This window comes from Chiloscyllium plagiosum, chromosome 12 (genome assembly GCF_004010195.1).
Source record: "Chiloscyllium plagiosum isolate BGI_BamShark_2017 chromosome 12, ASM401019v2, whole genome shotgun sequence".
Lineage (NCBI taxonomy): Eukaryota > Metazoa > Chordata > Chondrichthyes > Orectolobiformes > Hemiscylliidae > Chiloscyllium > Chiloscyllium plagiosum.
In genome coordinates, this window is record NC_057721.1 from 14316031 (window position 1) to 14334926 (window position 18896).

The 18896-nt window shown below is 41.1% G+C and overlaps 1 protein-coding gene across 1 annotated transcript in view; it reads right to left on the reverse strand.

The window, feature by feature from the left end:
* Positions 1–1020: 1020 nt before the first annotated feature.
* Positions 1021–18896, reverse strand: part of grpr (gastrin-releasing peptide receptor) — a 60317-nt gene continuing 42441 nt past the window's right edge. The window contains exons 3-4 of the mRNA XM_043700508.1: positions 5866–6236; positions 1021–3755 (exon numbers count right to left, since the gene is read on the reverse strand). Coding sequence (XP_043556443.1) covers positions 3671–3755; positions 5866–6236 — 456 coding nt within the window. The 3' untranslated portion in view covers positions 1021–3670. The remainder of the gene's footprint in view (positions 3756–5865; positions 6237–18896) is intronic.

Consider the following 18896-nt stretch of genomic DNA (forward strand, 5'->3'; position numbering starts at 1 on the left):
GTCTTTGTGTAAGTGTTTGAACACAAACATGACATCCTTTGAATTTCAAAGCGATAAAATATTACTGCACTTCTTAAAACAATATGAATTTTCTTTCTGCTCATCAAAAGCTTGCTGCAGAATAAAACTGTTCACAAAGAATACAATCACATTGCATTTGTCACATTTGCTGCCTTCTGGTAAAAGATCAGTGAAGCAAATGATGAGAATAAACAGTTGGAGGTCTGACGAATAAGGTTTTACCTTCCTGTGACCATGACTATTGGCTAAGTTTTCCTAGATCCTTTTAGTGTGCGGGCCGACTTAGTACAAAATCCAAAACTGGGATATAAACCTATGCATTTTATAAAGCTGTCTCTCTTGTACAGATAGAAATAGGGAAGAATGGCATTTCTAGCTGGAATTGAAAAATGGCTCTTTGTCGTGGCAAATTCTCAGAAAATGTTTCAAAGCTACACATTTCTACAAGAGTGCAAGCAGGTTTCCTTCTCATCACAGAGAAAAACTGGCCACTATCACTTGTACGACTGAAATTACACCCAGAGTCTAATACTGATATTTCCAAAAGATTGTTCATAAACAAGACTGCTTGTGAAGTGTTCCACTTATGATGAAGATGTGAGCATTTTCAAAGTGACTTGATGGAATTTACTGTAAACTAGCTTAATTTTATCAGGCAGATTTGGGAAAGGATTCTCTGCAAATGGACTTAATTGCATTGGGAAGAAAAGGTCAGTTCTGAAGAATAGGACCATTAATCAGCTTTAGACACTGCCTATCAGCACCAATACACAGTAACCTTGATTATCCGACACGAGCAGGGAGTATTTTGTTCGGGTTATCGAATGCCAGATAACATGGTTTAGCCAAGCATCAGGACCTCGCGTTCTTATTTGGATAATCCGAAATTCGGATAATTGAGGTTCCTCTGTACACTGCTAGCGAGGTGTAGATATCCCTGATGAAGGGCTTATGTCCGAAACATCAATTCTCTTACTCCTTGGATGCTGCCTGACCTGCCTGACGCTTTTCCAGCGTCACATTTTTCGACTCTGATCTCCAGCATCTGCAGACCTCACTTTCTCCTATAGACATTCAAAACAGCCTAAGAACCGTGGATGCTAGAAATCTGAAGCAAAAACAGAAATTGCTGGAGAAACTCAGCAGGAGTGGCAGCAGTTGTGGAGTGAAAACTGAGTTAACATTTTGGGTCCAATGAGCCTTCTTTAGGCCTTCAAAGCTTTCCTCATTGCACTGAAAAAGTCTTTCTTAGCCATATGTAAGGACAACAATCCCTATTGTACCAGTGGACATATTTACTTCCTGCATTAAGCATTATAATGCATTTCTTTTCTGAAATTGACAATTTTAGTGCCATTGTTAAATAGTAACAATATCAGTTGTTTTTAAAACCACAACAATTTGAAAGTATCCATTAACTAAAGAAAATACCCCAAGAAGCTTTACAGGAGCATAACCAAACAAATTTAAAGCCAGTCCAAAGAAACATATTAGCTAGGATGACCAAAAGCTTGGCTAAGTGGTTCACTTTAAGCAAGACTTTACAAAGGCAGTGGAAAAGTTTAAAAAGACAATTTTAGAGTGTACTGTCTAGATAGCTCGAGACATTGCTGTCATTGGGTGGATGAAGTTGGGAAGTGGTGGTGAGGAAAATGCAGAAGATTTGGAAGTGAACCGGGAAAAAAATAATAATTTAGGGAAAGGACTGTGAAATCTAATGTGCTATCCAAAATGTCCGAAGCGACTTCTCAAAGAAAATAATTTCTTTTACAACCTTGATTTGTATTTTCTTTTTTGGAACACATTCAATATATGAAACTTTCACGCTTACAAAGAATGGTAGAATTCATAATTAGTTTTACAATGTCACGGAACTGTGACTTTTAGAAATTGAAATTAAAAATGTTAGAATTTTAGTTTTGGTTGTCAGTGATTGTTAGGTCCAGCAAAACCAACAGTGCAAATTTTGATTATCACAATCTGCTGGAACACCTCTTCACCTGAACTTACTCCAGTCAAATATATACAACTTATTTACAGATTATCACAATAGTCATATACATCAGGCACATAGATTGTCATTACTTAGTGGCTAGCAAATTAATGTTTAAAAAACATATGGTTGACAACTGAGCATGCTGTTATTTGTACTAATGAGATTAAAGGTAAACAATGATCAGATTTAGAATAGTACTTTAAGACTGAAATAAAAACTGACAACATACAGTATTCAATACACAAGTGACAGTATCCCATTGCTAGCACATAGTATTCCACCAAAGTATCAAGTTCATTAAAGGAAAAAAAAATGTCAATTTACAAATGTAGAATCAACTGTTTCTTTGCATTGAAGAAGAAAATCAAGAGACTTTTTTTTTCCTTTCAGGTATGAAGTTTTCAAAATGTTTTACAACATCACAAGCTGCAGTGGAACAATCTGCAATTTATTCCCCAAGTGACAGAGAAACACCAGAACTCACCAAGTACAAAGGCACGCATGAAAGTTATGAAGTCCTTCGTCACAAAGGGATTAAACAAGGCACTATAATTCTTCCTGTTGTACATTTTCCTATGTGATATGTGGGAATTGTTACAAAGTAAAGCTATTTTGATTTTTTTTTCATCTTGAATGGGCACTATGGGGTACTTTAATACTCATTGTTTTGATGTGAACCACCTCACACCTCCATGACTGAAAAGCCCCAAGCATGCACTCATTCAAAGCATAGCTCAGCTGCTCCGGTTTGGTTATTTAGTTCCATGATTTGAAAATAAGTAAGCTGTGAAATATTAAGTCTTCAACAATTTTTTTTTGCATTTTATAGTATGATAAGCATTTCTGGGCCTTTAAAACACTGAGCAGTAACATAGCAGAAAAGACCTGGAATTGCTAGTTTCACGGTGATAGAATGTGGACAATAGGTTTGTTTGTAAAATTATCATTCAAGCAAGGTATATTTGTTTCATATATTTATAACATCCAACATATCAAAATACACGCAGAGTATAATATTGAGAAAGTGCTATTGTGTACATTCAATGCTGATGTAAAGTTGCCATGGAGTTAAAGACATGTTCAATGGATATCTTCCTAATTTTCCATCTATAAAACCCATGGGGAAAACGATTAGCACTGACTACCTTTAACTGTTTCTGACTGTTCTTTGCTGATTCCCATAACTGTCTTCTCTAATACTGAACCTGCTTCAAGTAATCTATCTCATTAATCTCAAAGTTATTTACAACAAGGATGGCAAGCAGTTCTTTGATATCATCAGTATTTAATAGATGCTTTTGTTTCCCACATGTAGGTGGTTTCTTATCTGCTTCTCTTAGAGAAATGTACAGCAAGGTTCAGCATTGATGAAAGTGCATTGAGTAGCAGGAAATGGAATGACCAAACATCTACATTTTAAAACATCTTTTTCTGTGCAATCTGATGTTCCACCTAATCAAAGGGAAATACATTGTCAAATTAAATACAAGTATAGGGCCATTGTGGACAGTCTATGTGTTTTATTTCAAAAGTTACTTCATTCAAAATTTCCATCATGTTTAAATTAAAATAATTGAGAAACAACACCATACTTTTAAAGCAAAATAGCAGGCAGCCTATTTATTCAGATACCAATTTATGTGCTAGCATCACTCATAACCCCTGAACGACTGCCGTGGGAAAGTAGCAGATGAATACTGTTTCTTCTTCTTCCTGGGACTTCTGCGAAGATATTAAACTGCCAAAAGTGAATGAGGATGATCACCAGATTCAAACATGACAGCTTATCTATTACATCCTGCACTGAAACTGGAGGGTTATGATGTTGTATCGACAGGATTGAAATCAACATTTAGTTAAAAAGGGTGTCCCAAAACTTGGTGAAAGTCTATTGTTGGGTTTGCCACCGGGATGTGAGGATGTCACCACATTCTAGATTCCGCCTCCATGAGTTTTAATCGGCACTGCATCAGAACATCAGGTGAATTGGCCATGCTAAATTGTCCATTGTTTTTAGATGCATTTGTAAGAGGGGGGGTGGATTATTCTTCGGAGGGTCAGTGTGGACTTGTTGGGCCGAAGGGCCTATTTCCACACTGTAGGTAATCTAATCTAATCAAAAATGTTTTCACTGGTATCCAGATCAACTAACCATGCTGGAATTACCAGACAGGTCAGGTTTAGTCTGGTGCTGGGATTACTAGCCCATACTGGATACATCAGTACTTGTATGCTAAACAAAAATACTTTATTTAAGGTCCCAGTTCCAAAAATGCCCAGCCTGAAATTCTAACCCCATGGTATAATTTGAACAAAGTTATTTTAAGATTTAATCACCAGACTGGTTTTGTACCCTTGTTTGGAAGAATCTTCATAACAGATATTAAAAGTTAGCACAATGCCATTGGCAGCATATTTAAATTTTCTAACGTGTTTTCACACTGAAAGTGAAAAATACCTGCAGCATGACACCAACTGGACCTGTTTCATACAAAAGCCTTCTCTCTTAGCCATTCATGATGCTGAGTCTTCCTAACTCAACACTACTCTGAAAGGCCTATCCCAATGAATCCTATCCTAATATTAGGAAGCATAACCTACCTTTGTTTTTTACTGGATGCAAAGTCATAGCTGAAACCTAATTCACTTAAAAATGGTATTTGTGACCAAAATGGCACTTTTGGAAATCCAGGAAATTCTTATTATGGTACTGCTTAATAACTCGCAATCCCTGTTTGAACGCATCTCTCAGATATACTGCAACTTTGAAATAAAACCAAAACGTTTCTGAAAGACCACAGTCTTATTTCTTTTTAACTTTCCTTCCAGTGCTCTTCCTTGGAACCAGAAAGACTTGTTGGGCTACCATCATATGACCAGTTGTTACCTCAACAATTGCTATTTTTATACCTCCACGTAAACACTGAGTTTCAGAGAGCTGTATGACTGTAGTGACCATACTAGTTCATTCCAATCCTTTCCTTACTAAGGGTCCATGCAAGGTCACTTTCAAGGAGTAGTTGGATTGAGATCAAGACCTGTAAATATTACAGCCACTTGGGTAATAAAATTGATTTTATTTTCTCTCCTATTTAATTTATTTTCACTTTTCTTCCCCTTTGTCTTGGGAAAACATCAACCCATGGTCCATCATGATCACTAATGTCTTTCCCATTTGGGGCAACATTTGACCACTGCTCAATTTGATTCAGAATCTCAGTGTAGGTCTACAAGTGCTAATCTACAACCCACTACACAGTCATATGAGTAGGTAGTGATCTCACAGAGTACTGTGCTACCACATCCTCCAATTTAATTATAGGTATCTTATATACCACAGTCTTAGGTATAACGCACCTCTCTAACATATTTTTTGATCTTCGATATAACGCACATTATTTATAGCCTATTTCTGACAGAAAGCAAAATTCTCCATCTGTAAGCACACCTCTCATCACACTGCTTTTGTTTATTGCCTCCCACAAGCTGCCCTGAGACCATGTCTGACAAACCACAACCTTTTGTGGCATATCTTTGGTACACCATTAACATCCCTGATGGCTGCCCTGCTAAATACAGAGGGCCTGCTGAATGTCAAGATTGTTTCCAATATCTTAAAAGACACATTTTAATCTGAACCTCGTATTTACTTAACAAAATCACAGCGTACACCCTTGCTCCCTGAACTCTGAATTTCTCTCACCAACCCACGTCATTCTCGCTTACGTTCTTTTCTCTGAGACTGAGACCCCCTGGGCATGATTGTGATTGCTGAAAAAAGTGCTGAATGTACATTGTCTACTGGTGCCAAGCGGCGTCCCTATACGTAACCTTCCTGCTGAACGTACTTCCCATTGATGAGGCTGAAGCTTGCCACGGAGTGGTTTGTGCTTTTGAGTGATGTCATCCGTGAAGCTGTGGTACTCCTGCCCATGCTGGTCGAGCGTATGAGGAGGTGGCTCCTGCAGCAGAACAGGTTGTTGTTGAATTGCTTTCGGAAGGTCTTGCTCAGCAGGTAGAGGGCGAAGGGGTTAACACAGGAGTTGCTGAAAGCAAGAATCCTGGCACAGATGCTGCCAATCAAATGCGCCAAGGAGGTGTCCACCTGCCTGTAATGGTAGGAGCGGTATAGGTAGATGATGTGACTGGGGAGCCAGCTCACAGCGAAGAAACCCACAAACACCAGCACTGTCTTTGCAAGTCTTTTCCTGGATTCCATCTGTCAACGAAACAAAATGGGAAGATTGAAACTTTCGAAAGCAACAGCAACACTTAAAGCTTGTAGTAGCACTCAAAATGGGTCAAATCTAATTGATTCAAACTGGATAAAAAGACTGGGATAAATTACAAAAGTGCCTGGAAGAAAATAATGATAATCAGTTCATCAGACAGATTGTTTCAACAGACCTTGTTGTCAGCTGAGAGACGTAATTCTCTCAGAGAATGGACCTTGGTTGAGAAACTGTCAGAAGTGGATTTACTGAATGTGAACTGCCTACTTGTTTCTTTGTGTGTAGCCTGCAGCAGACTGCTAGTGCCCTATCATCAACTTTGGATTTTACTCTGCAACACGGCCACTATTTTTGTCCAATAGGTGACTGTCGAGACTTGGCATGAGTTTCTATAATCGTACCTGTTCCTTTAGGTGTTTACAAGTCCAGTTCCAACATTCTAAACCTAATAGACATTCTGTGCTGATCACTTTTTAAAACATAGCCCTGCAAGAAATGAGTTCACAGCTTAGCAGAGGAAGCAACACAAAAACATGATGTGACATTTTTCCATCCGCAGGTAAAGTGATATTGTGAGTGAACATCACTGGGTCCAGTCCAATATGGCTCAGAACAATTTTATCAAGCAGTTTTCTGTTCTTCGCACTACAAAAGGCTCTTTGGTGTGTGTCCCATGGCATCATGCAGCAGGAGAGGTGGAGGTACTCATTGCTGTTGGTCCCTCCTAGCTTTCACACCTCCTAGTTGCTGTCAGATTGAAAGACCAGCTGCTGACTACTTCAGACGGTAAGCCAGGAACTGCAACCCCACCCTTCACAGGCTCTGGTGCCTGACCTATAATCACTGAGGAGATGGCCCAAAAAAGCAGGATGGACAAGGATTCTGGATGTGCTGATGTACAGAGGAGCTGGAGGGGAGGGTTATCCCTTTTCCTGCTGACTGTTAAAGGAGGCCACAGCAGCAGACCCAGCCAGGCTGGATCCAGATCGAGACCTGCATCAGTGCTATGTCCCAGCTTAAACAGAATGCACAGCTATGCAGGAAAATGTACAATCACCGACTGTGTTTTGCAAGGGTGGGTATCACCATTTTCTCCCGGCTCCCTGATACTCACAGGGTAACCACTCACTCTAACTCTGCCTCTGCACAGTCCTCTCACCAAAGCTCATTGTCTGCAACTTCTGCTATTGCATGTAATCATTTCCACTCAATGGCTCTGACCCATCTTCTTTCTTGAGCTATCAGCTCTTCCCGCCCTTTGTGATTCCAGCTTATTCACTGGCGACTCCTCTCTTGTTCCTCCTGTATCACCACTAACTGTGTTTCCATCTACTTCCATCATGCTCCACCCCTTCCTTTGTCTGATTTCAAGGAAAACTGACCTTCTACCAGACTGTGCTGGTGGGGGGAGGGGGATGGTTGGTGATTGCATTTGGACAAAAGGATCCTCACTCCTCTTGAGGAGAAAGTGCTCGATTTGAAGAGTTGAAAAATGTGGTGCTGGAAAAACACAGCAGGACAGGCAGCATCCGAGTCAATTTGAAGAGCATGACCATGTGGGAATGGGGACATCTCAATGTCCAACCAACCTCAATAAGCTTCAGTGCACTGTACTGTGCTGATTTCCCATTAATGCCACAGTTAGCTCATTCTTAACTGACACAGGCTTTGATCCTTCTTAAGATGAATAATCGCCTCTTTTTTGCTTATGCAATCATGGCTGACACCCAATGGGTCCCTTGAAAAGAGGCCTACACCACTTATCCTCAGCTCTACCTACTACTTTGAGGAAGCAGCCTCAACCTGATACTTTGAGGAGAGAAGGCTGAGGAGATTTGATATGAACTTAACATCATGAAGCATTTAAATAAAGAGAAATTGTTGCCTATAGCTTAAAAATGATGAACCAGAAGTCTGGGATATAAAGTGTTTGGCCAAAAAAATAGAGGCTACAGGGAAAAAAGGGCCTTTACCCAATGAGTGGATTTGGATATGGATTGTACTGCCTAATGTTATTCTGGAAACAGATAATTAGTAGCTTTTTAAAGGGAACCTGAGATTCTGGTTGCATTTGAGAAGTAGGACTAGATGCTATTTTAAAGAGCTGGCATAGATTCAATGGGCTAACTGGTGTCCTTCTATACAGTACAATTCTTGATTCTAAGATTTAATGAAACGTGGAAAAAAGAACACTGTTGTTTTCACCTAAAGGTGTTTGAATTCCCTCAGGGGAATTTGCTTCAAACAGGGCTCATAGTTGAAACCATGGTAATCCATTCAAGGGTCCAAATGGTACTTGAAAATTCAATTAGACACGGTATGAATTATCAAAGTGACCAGTTTTAATTCGTACTGAGTATATCCATGACATCGAGAGGAAGATCCCGTTCCCACATTCCACCTGAGCATTATAATTGCATTCTCATGTCTTCCCTCTCAAAACAGAACTTACTGTGGCCGTGATTAAATAATGAATAAAATATCTTTAAATTTTGAATGCATGAGTCAATTACTTTATTGCTCCATTTAAAAATATCTGTAGATTTGTTCAGCCTTTCAACTGGTCTTTTGGTTTCATTGGTGACATTTATTAACTAAGAGTCAGATTTAAAAAGTTGAGAGTGTGTTTTTTTTTCCGGTACATCACCTCACAGGGTACAGCTTGTTCTGTCTGGATTATGAGGTTCTTTCAATCTTCTTTGAACATAGAAGAAAGATATCAGATGCCAAAATAAATACTGTTCCTGAAAGGATGATGCTTCAGCATAATTTTACAGTAGTTAATCCATTAGCTGTATTTGCAGTTAATATGCAGTAAGAGGTTGATATAAACCAATCTTTTCTTACTTAGGGTGTAAGGCTCTGACAAGGTTAATGCTGACGAGTGCCTTAGAAACCCCTCACTATTAATGATGTTATATGGACTTGTGGGGGAGAACTGTGTAGAATCTCAAAGGAGCTTTAAGATCTACCATTTGAATCTTCCTCATAGCCCTTATAACAATGTCACATTAGTGTAGCATAAATAGTTGCTATCATGTAATACACTACATATTGTTTCAGACATAAGCCTTCTCTTATTAGATTGCCAAGTGATATTCCTTTATCACCTCCCTTGGATTCCTACTCTGATGCAGATGTTGGGAGCAAATCTGCCCCATACAGAGCTTATCCAACACAGTGAACAGCAAAGAGGATTGCTTCTATAACTTAGTGGCAAGTGGAGGATATCATCTAGCTGTCTCCCACTGGCAACAGTGGAGGGCTTGAGATTTCTTCACTCACAAGTTTAAGAAGGCAAATTGTGCAGACAGTCAGGATTTGGAAGAGCTGGCCAGTCATGAACCTGACAGAGCACAGTCTTGTGATAAAATTCAACAAGACAGAATCTACAATCAGTGGTAAAAGCAGCAGCAGCAGCAGGAGGAGAGTGTTTGGTATTCCCTGGAGGTGTAGTATTAGTCACCTACCGACTAATGAAAATACAGTAGATGCCGTAGATCTGAAATAAAACACAAATGCAGGAGAAACTCAGCAGTTCTGCCAGTTTCTTTGGAGAGAAGGAGAGAAGCAAAAAAAAAAGACAGGTGGTCCCAGTTCAGATCAAGTATTGCCGTCATAATGAGAGGCATGGCAAGCCACGATTGCAGAAGGGAAATCTAGCGTGAAAAAAGCAATTCAAAACTAGATCACAGACCTAGAACTAACGTGATAAAGGAGCATTTTAGAAGCCGAAGAAGACAATGTTCAATGAAAGGAGTAAGATGGCAAACTATGGAGGTGAAGGCTGCATTATAAAAATGCAGTAAAGGCATTATTCAACTCACTGTCAATGGGATTCTCTATGAAAAACAATTAAAGAAATAGGGTTCATCTTATAAAGCTCCAAAATCTGCAGTCTTTACTGGAAATATATTTAGAATGGCAATAATTTACAAAAGGCACAAGAAGTGGGATTCATCAAGTGAAGCTTTAAAGAAAAGCGTATCAGTCATTAAGTGCAAGATTGTCAAGATTCAACCAGAGAAGCCATGGAAAAGCCAAAAATCCTTGGTTTATTTGCAGAAACCAGGAATCATTAATTTTGACCACAAAAATACTGTATAATCATATACTACATGTACATGAGAAATTGAGAGCGTGTGTGTATGAGGGTCTGTGTGAAGGAGCATTGTGGTGGTTATACAGACATTGTTGTGGTTCTGTTTGCCGAGCTGGAAATTTTTGTTGCAAACGTTTCGTCCCCTGTCTAGGTGACAGCCTCAGTGCTTGGGAGCCTCCTGTGAAGCGCTTCTGTGGTGTTTCCTCCGGCATTTATAGTGGCCTGTCCCTGCCGCTTCTGGTTGTCAGTTTCAGCTGTCCGCTGTAGTGGCCGGTATATTGGGTCCAGGTCGATGTGTTTGTTGATGGAGTTTGTGGATGAGTGCCATGCTTCTAGGAATTCCCTGGCTGTTCTTTGTTTGGCTTGCCCTATAATGGTAGTGTTGTCCCAGCCAAATTCATGTTGCTTGTCGTCTGCGTATGTGGCCACTAGGGATGGCTGGTCGTGGCGTTTCGTGGCTCGTTGATGTTCATGGATGCGGATCGTTAGCTGTCTTCCTATTAGTCCTATATAGTGTTTTGTGCAGTCCTTGCATGGGACTTTGTACACTACATTAGTTTTGCTCATACTGGGTATCGGGTCCTTCGTTCTGGTGAGTTGTTGTCTGAGGGTGGCTGTTGGTTTGTGTGCTGTTATAAGTCCTAGTGGTCACAGTATCACAGGAGGCTCCCAAGCACTGAGGCTGTCACCTAGACAGGGGACGAAACGTTTGCGACAAAAATTTCCAGCTCGGCGAACAGAACCACAACAACGAGCACCCGAGCTACAAATCTTCACCCAAACTTTGTATACAGACATTCTGCAAAATTACTGCAAAGTTAAAAGCCTCTGAAGCTAGGAAAATAAATGATCACATCAGGAGGCATGATATCAGAAATAATATTGCCAGGAAGATTTAACTTCAAAAATAGATCAAATATAATATAAAGTTGTACAAATCTTTGAGAAAACATTTCATAAGATACAAAATAGCTTCCAATTAGATGCTAAACCAGAAGCTGAACAAGTAAATACACTTCTGTACATAATTGGGAGCACAGCATATGAAGTCATATCTCACCATGGGATAAAAGAAGCAATTGGTATTTCTTAGGAATTGGAAGAGAGATTAGCTTTAGAACTTGAAGGAGTAAGATTTAGCATCTGGGTCCTTCTCATACACTCTGTAACAATATCTGTCACATCAATGTAACTTGTTCATAGTTGCTAACATGCAATAAAGCACGTCTTCTTTAGGACAATATCCTCTTCTCATGAGACTACTAAGTCATTTATCTCCACCACACTAGACCAAGCAGATCTTAACACTTGCCCTTTCATCTCCTCCCTCCTCACTGTCCACGATCCCAAACACATTTTCCAGTTGAAGCAGCATTTTCCTTGTACTTCTTTCAATCTAGCCTAATGTATTTGCTGCTCACAATGTGGTATCTTTACACTGGTGAGATCCAATGCAGACAGCTTTGTCAAACAGGTCTGCTCTGACCATAAGAATGACCCCAGCCTTCGAGTTGCTTGCCATTTCAATAAATCTTCTTAATTCCATGCTAACATTTCCATCATCGGCCTGCTACAGGGTTTCAACAAAACTCAACCAAAGCTGGAGGAACAGATCTCATGTTCTGCTCAGTATTTTTACAGCCTTCGGTATTCAACATTGTGTTCACCAACTTCAAAGTATGATCTCTGTTCACCACTTTGATCATAATACTATCCTTACTTCTTCTTTTGCATTGCTATCACTCCCTTTGTCTTTTACCGTGGGCATGTTCACCATCTGTTGCACTCAAGCTTCCTACCCCTCTGCCAAAAGCATGAAAAACCATGATGTTCCAACTCCTTTCAGTTTTGAAGAACAGTTATATCAGACTCGAAATATTAACTCTGTTCTCTCACCATAGTTGCTGCCAGACATGTTGAGTTTCTCTATCACCTTCTGTTCTGTTTTATTGTAGATCCTATTCTAAAAGAGGATGGCAGTAGAAAATCTACCATACAGTGAGAAATTGCCCATACAATCTGATGAGCAGCAGTATGGATTGCACAGACCACAGTAACTGATTACATAAACAAAGCACTTGTGCACAAAATGGATTCAGACTTGTTATAATATACACCACTTGATCAAGCATCAAGATTGTTGATCACATTCAGCACTCCACATTGGCTGATTTTTTCAAAATCAATTTCCATCTGACACTTCTTCAGAAATTTTCCAATTCACAATATCCAACATTCTTGAAGACAGAGGAGGAGTACTTTGCCATATGGTTGATGTGATTATCCATGGTGCTACTAAGGAAGAGCACGGTGGGCAATGGGTCTATGAAACAGAAAGGCAAGACAGAAAGCTGTCCGCCACAGATTCACCTGCACCTCCACCCACATCATCTACTGCATCCGCTGCAGCCGGTGTGGCCTCCTCTATATTGGGGAGACAGGCCGCCTACTTGCGGAGCGATTCAGAGAGCACCTCTGGGCCACCCGGACGAACCAACCCAACCACCCTGTAGCACAGCATTTCAACTCCCCCTCCCACTCCACCGAGGATATGCAGGTCATTGGACTCATCCACCGCCAAACCACAACAACGCGACGGTCGGAGGAGGAGCGTCTTATCTTCCGACTGGGAACCCTCCAACCACAGGGGATGAACTTGGACTTCACCAGTTTCTTCATCCCCCCTCCCCCCACCTTGTCTCAGCCGAAATGGTCGGAGGAGGAGCGTCTTATCTTCCGACTGGGAACCCTCCAACCACAGGGGATGAACTTGGACTTCACCAGTTTCTTCATCCCCCCTCCCCCCACCTTGTCTCAGCCGAATCCCTCCAGCCCGGCACCGCCCTCCTGACCTGCAGTCTTCTTCTTGACCTCTCCGCCTCCATCCTACTCCGACCTATCACCCTCACCTTGACCTCTTTCCACCTATCACATTTCCAACGCCCCTCCTCCAAGTCCCTCCTCCCTACCTTTGATCTTCTCCTGCTGAACACTCTCTGCTCATTCCTGAAGAAGGGCATGTGCCCGAAACGTCGAATCTTCTGTTCCCTAGATGCTGCCTGACCTGCTGTGCTGTTCCAGCAATAAAGTTTCAACCAAGACAGAAAGCTGGACTTACTGTGAATGCGAAATGGAAATTTGACAAGAGCACTAAACCATTTCTTGGGGTACCTTATTCAGCAACAAGGAGGCCACCAAGCAATTCAAATTCTAATTTAGGAGTGTGCACAGTCTAGATATATTACAACATACTGAGATTCCTTGACACAGTCATAGTCATAAAGATGTACAATACAGAAATTGACCCTTTGGTCCAACTCGTCCATGCTGACTTGATATTCTAAAGTAATCTAGTCCCACTTGCCAGCATTTTGTCCATATCCCTCTAAACCCTCCCTATCCATATACCCATCCAGATGCCTTTTAAATGTTGTAATTGTACCAGCCTCCACCACGTCCTCTGGCAGCTCATTGCATACACGTACCACCCTCTGAGTGAAAACGTTGCCCTTAGGTCTCTTTTATATCTTTCCCCTCTCACCCTAAACCTATGCCCTCTAGCTCTGGACTCTCCAACCCCAGGGAAAAGACTTTGTCTATTTATCCTATCCATGTCCCTCATGATTTTATAAACCTCTATAAGGTCATCCCTTAGCCTCTGACACTCCAGGGAAAACAGCCCCAGCCTGTTCAGCCTCTCCCTGTAGCTCAAATTCTCCAACCCTGGCAACATCCTTGTAAATCTTTTCTGAACCCTTTCAATTTTCACAACATCCTTCCTATAGCAGGGAGACCAGAATTGCACACAATATTCCAAACATAGCCTAACCAATGTCCTGTACAGCTGCAACATGACCTCCCAACTCCTATGCACTGACCAATAAAGGAAAGCATACCAAACACCTTCTTCAATATCCTATCTAACTGGGACTCCACTTTAAAGGAAGTATGAACCTGCAAGATCTTTTTGTTCGGCAACACTCCCCAGGACCTTACCGTTAAGCATATGTTTTGCCTTTACAAAATGAAGCACATCATATTTATCCAAATTAAACTCCAACTGCCGCTCCTCAGTCATTAGGCCATCTGATCAAGATCCCATTGTACTCTGAGATAACTTTCTTTGCTGTATACTACAGCTTTACTTTTGGTGTCATCTGCAAACAGACTAACCAAACCTCCTATGTTCACATTCAAAACAGTTATATAAATTACAAAAAGCAATGGACCCAGCACTGATCCTTGTGGCACACCACTGGTCACAGCCCTCCAGTCTGAAAAGCAACCCTCCACCACCCCCCTCTGTCTTCTATCATCGAGCCTGTTCTGTATCCAAATGGTTAGTTCTCCCTGTAGTCCATGTGATATAGTCAACCAAGTATCGAAGTTCATATCAAACTTACTAACCATTAATGAGCCAATACAAGATCTGTTCAATAAATTGGGGAATAGAACAATAGAACTTATTGAAGAAATTGGGAAATAGAACAAGTGAAAGACATTTAAGAAGATTAAAGTAATGCGTATTCCCTTCGATGTTTCAGCACACTATGATCCAATATGTCTAATTGAGCATGGCAGGAGACTGGAAGAACACAACAAGCCAGGCAGTAACAGGAAGTAGAGAAGTCGATGTTTCATGTGTAACCCTTTTTTAGGAATGGGGTGGGTGCAGGGGGAGCTGCAGATAAAGGGGGAGACAGAGGCAGGGTGGTGAGGTGGGGAATAGGTGAAGGCAGGTACAGGGTACAACCGTGTTGGTCAACAGGAGGACTGAATCCGGTTGGTGGCAGGGAGGAGTGGAAGAAAGAGGAATGTGCTGGCAAAGTAGTCTGGGATGGGAAGGGAGGTTATTTGAAATTGGAGACGCAATGTTGAGTACTCCGGACTGTAGGCAGGCGGAAGATGAGGTGTTGTTCCTCCAATTTGAGGTTGGGTTTATTGTGGCAATGGAGGAGGCCAAGGATGGTCATGTGGGAGAGAGAGTGGGAAGGAGAATTAAAATGGGTGGTAGCTGGGAGGTCCTGTTGGCCTGAGATTCTTGATGAACCATTCCATAAGTTTGTTTGGTCTTTCAGATGTACAGAAGACCATAACGGGAGCACCCAATGCAGTAAACAAGATTGGAGGAGAGGCAGGGGTACCTCTGTCTCACCTAGAAGGACTGCTGGGGCCCTGGATGGAGGTGAAGGGGGTGGTGTACTGGCAGGTTTTGCATGTTTTCCAGTTGCAGGGGAAGGTACTTGAGGGTTGCCACTCTCCCCACCAACCCCAGCCCCCCACCGCCCTCGAACCCCTGAACCCAAAAGGATGTGGATGCTTCAGAAGAGGTTCACTAGGATGTTGCCTGGTATGGAGGTCCCTAGCTATGAAGAGAGGTTGAGTAGATTAAGATTATTTTCATTAGAAAGACGGAGGTTGAGGGGGGACCTGACTGAGGACTACAAAATTTTGAGAGGTAACAGACAGGGTGGATAGCAAAAAGCTTTTTTTCCAGAGTAGGGGACTCAATTAATGGGGTCACGGGTTCAAAGTGAGAGAGGAAAAGTTTAAATGAGGTATGCATGGAAAGTTCTTTACACAGAGGGTGGTAGGTGCCTGGAACGCCAGCAACGATGGTAGAGGTAGGCATGATAGCACCATTTAAGATGTATCTAGACAGATACCTGAATGGGTATGGAGCAGAGGGATACAGAACCTTAGAAAATAAGCGATATGTTAAGATAGAGGATCTGGATTGGCACAGGCTTGGAGAGCCGAAGGACCTGTACCTGTGCTGCAATGTTCTTTGTTCTTTTTTCTAAGATGCAACCAATAGCAGATACTCTTGTCAAGAATTAAAATTGATGAGATTACACAGCAACTTAATTCAATAGATTCTAAATTTCTGTAGACTCTGGAAAAGTTCCTGCAGACTACTGGTTTACATCTGATAATCCTAAAAGAGGTAGCTACACAGATAATGGATGCATTTGTTGTAATTTTCCAAATATCCTTGGATTCTGGAGAAGTAGCAGAGGAATGGAAAACTGCCAATTTGACACCCTTAATTAAAAAGGAAGGCAGGCAAAAAGCGGGTAACTGTAGGCCGATTAACCTAATATTCATGGTTGTAAAAGTATTGGACTCTATTATTAAGGAAGTCATAGCAGAACATTTGGAAAATCACAACCTAATTAAGCAGAGTCAGTATTGCTTCATGAAAGCGAAGTCGCGCCTGACGAACTTATTAAAACGTTTTGAGGAAGTCGCAATCAGAATGGATCAAGGGGACTGAGTAGGTGTGTTGTATTGAACTTCGAGAAGGCATTTGACAAAGTATCTCACAAAAGGTGAAGTCATACTGCAAGGGTCCACAGTGTTGGGGGTGATATATTGGTGTGGAAAGAAAATTGGCTTATAGGCAGGAAACAGCGAGTAGGGATAAAGGGTTCTTGTTCAGGATGACACCCTGTAACCAGTGGGGTTCCACAGAGGTCAGAGTGGGACCCCAATTATTTACAATAAATATCAATGACTTAGAGGAAGGAAGTAAATGTACTGAAGCCAAATTTGCAGACCACACAAAAATAGGTGGAAGGGCAGGTTTTGGGAAGGATACGTACATTTCACAGAGAGACGTTGATAGGTTCAGTAGGTAGACAAAAAGTTGGCAAATGGAAAATCTGAAAATTTCCATTGTGGAATGGAGATTAAAAGAACAGTATTATATAAATTAAGAAAAACTGCAGGAAGCTGCAAAGCAAAGGGACTTGGAGGTATTTGTACATGAAACAGAGAAAGCTAGCATACACCTACAGCAGGTAATAAGGAAGGCAAATGGAATGTTGGCTTTTATTTCAAGGGGTTTGGAGCATAAGAGTAGAGAAATCCTACCGCAACTGTACAAGATACTGGTAAGACTACATCTGGAGAAGTTTTCGTCCCCTTATTTAAGAAAAGATAGTATTTCATTGGAGGCAGTTCAGAGAAACTTCACTAGGTTGATCCCCATTATGGATGGACTGTCTTATGAGCAAAGCCTAAGTAGGTTGGGGCCTCTACTCACTGGAGTTAAAAGAATGAAAGGCACTCTGCTTGGAACATACAGGATTCTTAAAGAGCTTGACAAGGTAAACGCTGTTTCCCATCATGGAAAAGTCTAAGGCCAGAGGGCATCACTTCAGAATAACCAATTTAAGACTGAGATGAGGAGGAATTTCTTCTCTGAGAAAGTTGAGAGTTTCTGCCATTCTTTGCCACAGAGAGCTGTGGTGGGGGAGGAAACACATCACGGATATTTAAGACTAATTTAGATAGCTTCTTAATCAGTAGGGGAATCAAGGGTCATGGGGAAAGGCCAGGAAAATGAACACGAGGAAGGTCAGATCAACCACAATTCTATCAAATTGTGGAGCAGAGTTGAGGGGCCAAACAGTCTAGTTCTGTTCGTATTTCTTCTGGTTTTTCAGACAAGAAACTAGCAAATGTAACACCACTATTGAGAAGGGAGGAAGAGTGAGAATGGAGAATCTGTTAGTTTGACATTAGCAATAGGGAAAATGTTAGAATCTATTATAAAGTATGTGATAAGCAGACATTTAGAAAAGAGTGGTAAAATTTCTAAAAGCAAAATCATGTTTGACAATCTTGTTAGAGTTTATTAAAGATATCACTTGCAGCATTTATTAAGGTGAACCAGCTGATGTGTTTTATTTGGACCTCCAGAAAGATTTTGATAAGGTCCCAGGCAGAAGGTTAGCAAATAAAATTTGATTGCATGGGAATTGTTGGGGGAGGGAGTATACTACTGTGGATTGAAATTTAGCCAACGGACAGAATGCAGAGGTTAGGAATAAATAATTCATTCTCATCATAGCAGGCTATTATCCATGTGGCACCACAAGGATCAGTGCCAAATCTACAACTGTTAACAATCAAAAAGATTTGAATGTGTAGGTATTTCCAAATTTACTGGTGACACCAAACTTGGTGAAACAAAGAGGAGGATGCAGGGAGTTTCAAGAGCACTTACATAGGCAAAGTGAATGGGCTAGAGCATATCAGATTGGATATAATGTGAGTAAGTGAGAAATTATTCACTTTGGAAAACAAAACAAAAAGACAACATTTCTTAAATAGCATGAAGTTGGGAAATGTAAGTGTCGGCCAAACCTGAGCATCCTTGGTCATCAGTCACAGAAACTTAGCATGTCGATGCAGCGAGCGATCAGAAGGCAGGCACTATGTTAGGATAATCCCTGGCATTGTGGGATTGTTTTATGAAGTGAGATTGAGTAGACGGTGTGTACTTCGTTCAGTTTCGAAGAATGAGAGGTGATCTCATTGAAATTTATGAAATTCTTACAAGGTGAAACTGTTGGGATGGGGATAAGATGTTTGCCTTCGTGGATGAACCTAAAACCAGGAGACATGATCTTAGAATAAGGGACAGACCATTTAAGACTGAAGTGATGAGGAATTTCTTCACTCAGAGGGTGGTGAATCTGTGGAATTTTAATCACTGAGCAGGTTCCTGATAGAAGTCAATAGATTTCTGGAAACT